The sequence below is a fragment of the Fulmarus glacialis genome, unplaced genomic scaffold, assembly GCF_000690835.1.
Source record: "Fulmarus glacialis isolate BGI_N327 unplaced genomic scaffold, ASM69083v1 scaffold18335, whole genome shotgun sequence".
In the NCBI taxonomy this organism is placed as follows: Eukaryota; Metazoa; Chordata; class Aves; order Procellariiformes; family Procellariidae; genus Fulmarus; species Fulmarus glacialis.
Window position 1 is genome coordinate 1,168 of NW_009212512.1, and position 4,420 is coordinate 5,587.

General features: G+C 63.6%; 1 protein-coding gene across 1 annotated transcript in view; it reads left to right on the forward strand.

Moving 5' to 3' along the window:
- The window catches only part of PKP3 (plakophilin 3), a gene marked incomplete at its 5' end in the record, with an annotated part of 5,548 nt that extends 1,163 nt beyond the window's left edge, over positions 1-4,385 (forward strand). The window contains 10 exons of the mRNA XM_009577912.1: positions 26-149; positions 351-555; positions 786-960; positions 1,234-1,351; positions 1,654-1,821; positions 2,191-2,376; positions 2,645-2,798; positions 3,246-3,438; positions 3,885-3,972; positions 4,350-4,385. Coding sequence (XP_009576207.1) covers positions 26-149; positions 351-555; positions 786-960; positions 1,234-1,351; positions 1,654-1,821; positions 2,191-2,376; positions 2,645-2,798; positions 3,246-3,438; positions 3,885-3,972; positions 4,350-4,385 — 1,447 coding nt within the window. The remainder of the gene's footprint in view (positions 1-25; positions 150-350; positions 556-785; positions 961-1,233; positions 1,352-1,653; positions 1,822-2,190; positions 2,377-2,644; positions 2,799-3,245; positions 3,439-3,884; positions 3,973-4,349) is intronic.
- Between the last annotated feature and the right edge of the window lie 35 nt (positions 4,386-4,420).

Sequence of the window (4,420 nt, forward strand, 5' to 3'; positions counted from 1 at the left end):
GTCCTCCCCTGCCTGTGTCTTCCAGGTTTGATGACATTGGCCTGCCCTCTGCAGTGAAATACTTGATAGCCAGCGACCCCAACCTGCAGGTCCTGGGCGCTGCCTACCTCCAGCACAAATGCTACAGCGACAGCAACGCCAAGAAGCAGGTGAGCACCCAGGAGCCGAAAGGGAAGGGACTGTCCCCAGCCCCTCTGCCATGGTGGGGTACCCCAGGGAGGGTGGAGGAGATGGAGGGAGCCCCAGCCGAACGGGAGAGCGGCTGGGGGCCACAGGACAGCAAGGAGAGCGGCTGGGCGTCTCAGGAAAGCGGCTGGTCGTCTCAATGCGGCCGGGCTCTCCCCTCCCAGGCCCGCAGCCTCCAGGCCATGCCCAAGCTGGTGAAGCTGTTCAACAGCCCCAACCAGGAGGTGCAGCGCCATGCCACGGGCGCCATGCGCAACCTCATCTACGACAACGCCGAGAACAAGCTGGCGCTGGTGGAGGAGAACGGCATCTACGAGCTCATGCGGACGCTGCGGGAGCCCGACGACGAGCTCCGCAAGAATGTCACAGGTTGGAGACGATGGCAGGGGCGGGCAGGGGTCCTCCTCCCCTGAGGGTGGCACATGGTGCCCCCACCCCACGAGTAAAGCTGGGCTGACACTTCACGGGGATGACGTCTTTGCCTCACTGTTACCCACCCTGCCCCATGGGTGCTCCTGGCTGCGGGTGGTCAGCATGGACCCCCTGGGGAGGTGAATCAGGGTGGACGTGCTCTCCAGCCATTCCCCTCCTCCGCGCAGGGATCCTGTGGAATCTCTCCTCCAGTGACAACCTGAAGGATCGCCTGGCCCGGGACACACTGGAGCAGCTCACAGACCTGGTCCTGGTCCCCCTCTCTGGGCTGGGGGGCTCCGGTGTCATCCAGCAGAACCCCTCGGAAGCAGAGATCTTCTACAACTCCACGGGCTTCCTCAGGTACCTGCTCTGGGCCGGCTCCGGTCCTCCCACTGTGTGTAAAGTTCTGGGTGGAGGAAGAGACACCATCTGTGCTGTATACATAGGGAGCAAGGTCCCCAGGGCTCGTTTCTGGGGTCCCCATCCCTTGCAGCACTTGTGCATCAAGGCAAAGCCTGGTCAACCCTATGGGAGAGGTATTAGCTGCCCTCCCCGCGGTGGTGCCTGTGGCAGGAGGGGGGTGGCCGTGGGGAAGCCCCTTCTCACCGTGATGGACCTGTGTTCCCCGTGCAGGAATCTCAGCTCTGCCAGCCAGCAGACTCGGCAGAAGATGCGCGAGTGCCACGGGCTGGTGGACTCCATGATCCACTATGTGAACAGCTCCCTGGAAGTGGGCAAGTCAGAGGACAAGGTGAGCTCCGGGAGCTGGGTGCTGGGAGGGTTTGGGTGCCCTCAGACAGGGTGCTGCTCCCTCCGTCCTGGCAGCCGCCTGGCCATCGTGGTGCAAAGGCACATCTTGATGTGATGGTGGGAAAACAGATCTGGCTCTGTCCAGGCTTACTGGGCACAGTGGGGCACCGCTGGTGTCATCGGGGTGACTCTGGCCATGGACCCCCATGGGATCATGGCCCAGGGAATGTGCCAGCTGGAGATGCCCTGGCAGAGGCGGCACAAGGACTGACACCCTCGTGTCCCATCCCCCCACCTCTGCAGAGCGTGGAGAACGCCGTCTGCGTCCTGCGCAACCTCTCCTACCGCCTGTACGATGAAATGCCCCCGTCCTCCCTCCAGCGCCTGGAAGGCCACAGGAGGAACAACAGCAGCACGGTGACGGGCGAGCTGGTGGGCTGCTTCAGCCCCCAGAGCAAGAAAGCACGAGAGGTCAGTGGCTGGGAGGTGGTGGGCACCATGATGGCCGTGTCACCTGGGGCGGGGTTGGCACTGGGAAGCAGCTGGCAGTGGAGGTGACGCTGGGGCGGAGGTGGATGCCGGCCTCAGCTGATGGGTGGGACACGCGGGCGAGCTCAGCGGAGGGTGATTCAGGTGTGTGGGGTGAATTAGGGTGCCAAACCCCTATTTTGCTATGCCATGGGGCATGACGCAGCTGGGGTGACCTGCTGGGTCACTGCCAGCCTGGAGCTGCCCAACGGTTGAGGCCAGGCACACGGGGAAAAGTGGACACCAGCAGCGAGGGATGCTGCAGAGGAGACATCCCCTATGAGTCTAACAGTGGTGACCCTGTCCTTGCAGCACTACCTGAATGCAGACATTGTCACCTTCACGGAGGTCTCCAAAGACCCCAAGGGCATGGAGTGGCTCTGGAACCCACAGATCGTGGGCATCTACAACCGGCTGCTGCAGCGCTGCGAGCTCAACAAGCACACGACGGAGGCGGCCTCGGGCGCCCTGCAGAATATCACTGCCGGGGACCGCAGGGTGAGGGCATGGGAGGGGAACGTCCCTTGGGGCTTGCCCCGTCTTGCCTGGTTGTCCCCACCCCTGGCCAGTCACTGCTGTGCGCAGGGAGGGGATGCACCTCCCTGCGGGTGGGTACCAGCCTTTCCTGGGTGGGGGACGTGGCCATCACACTACTCACCACCTGACCTGGCCCTGTTGAGCAAGAGGAGGAGGAAGATGGGGTGGGAGGAGGAGGCAGCCGGTGGGTCCCTGGCGGGTGTCTCCAAGCGGGTGTTTGCCTCGGCAGTGGGCGGGCGTGCTGAGCCGGCTGGCCCTGGAGCAGGAGCGCATCCTGAACCCTGTGCTGGACCGCGTCCGCACCGCCGACCACCATCAGCTGCGCTCCCTGACGGGGCTCATCCGCAACCTGTCCCGCCATGCCCGCAACAAGGACGAGATGTGTGAGTGCTGGGGAGGGACAGGCAGGGCCAGGGCTGTGGGGAGGAGCCCGACGGACGCCCTCCACCCTTTTCTTCCTTGGTCTGGCCTCCAGTTACCTTCAGCCATGTCTCAGCACCTTCTGGCCTGCTGCATGCCTGCTCACAGCTGAGTGCGCGGTGGCCGGTCCATCCCCATCTCCCGTAACCGAACACTCCCCACAGGTTCTGCTCTGCCTCCAATCCCACCATCTCACTTGGCTTTGCCCCCATCCCCCAACTCCACTCGCAGGTGCCAGGGAGTCTCAGCAGAGACTCCAAAGAGCAAAGGGCTTGAAGATGTCCCTGGTGCTGCCCCGCTGGACCCTCTGTCCCCTCATTGCCCCCGGGAGGTTGCAGGGTTCATTGCCAAGCTGCTGCGTGTCCCCTGGGTCTGGCCACCAGCCCTGATGTGATGCCTTTGCCTACCAGCGACCAAGGTGGTCAGCCACTTGATCGAGAAGCTGCCGGGGAGCGTCGGTGACAAGGCGCCGCCCGCCGACGTCATCGTGAACATCATCGCGGTCCTCAACAACCTGGTGGTGGAGAGCCCCATGGCTGCCCGTGACATCGTTTACTTTGATGGCCTCAGGAAGCTTTTCTACATCAAGAAGAGAAGGGACAGGTGGGAGCTCCTTGTCCACTCGACTGTCCCAGGTCGGACCTGGGGTCCGGTCCTGCTCTCCCCTTCCTCCCTTGGTCCAGCGAGGTGGAGGAGGGTCACAACCAGTCTCCCTTCCCAAGGCTTGGTGTTGGGAGTCCCCAAACCAGCTCAGGGTGGCCTCGTGGCCACTTTCCAGCCTTTTGCTACCTCCTCAAGACACCCCATCACGGGGTTGGCCCATCGTTGCAGCCACCTTCTTCCCATCTGGGTGCTTCTCACCTCTCCTGCCAGAAGCGCTTGCCACCCTGCCCATTGTGGTGGGCTCCAGCCTTTAGTCTTCTGCCTCTTCCCACCAGCACTAAGTCCTCAGCCCCTCCAGGCCCTTCTGGGGTGGTATCCTTGCGCTGCTGGGCACCATCCTGTGGCCAGCAGTACCCAAAGCTCATTGCATCCTCTCCCTGTCCCAGCTCGGACAACGAGAAGTCCTCCAGAGCAGCAGCCAGCCTCCTGGGCAACATGTGGCAATACACCAAGCTCCACCGGGACTTCAAGATGGTACGTACCACCCTCGGGTGCCTCCTCCAGCCAGTGGGATCCTGGGGTGGATCCCAAGGGAGTCAAGGCCAGGGGCTTCACCCCAGAAAGCCACGCCACCCAAATGCTTCCAGGCATACGATGGGCCCCAACTCCACGCCTCCCCCTCCTGAAGGGGCGGGGATGTCCCCAGAGCATCGTCCCTGTGGTGGCACCAGTGGGGTGGGGACAGCCACGTGCCCAGCGTGGGGACAGCGTGGCCCTGTCAGTGCCAGAGCAGAGTGGGTTTGTGTTCGCATTCCCACCACCCAGCGAGGCATGGGCAGGGGTGTCCTCAGGCAGGGGAGGTGATGGCACTGGCGTCCCCCCCGTGTGACGGGTGGCCTGTCTCCTTGCAGAAGGGGTACCGGAAGGAGGACTTCCTCGGCCTGTGAGGACGACCCCCGGGAGCCGGACTGCCCAGCCCTGA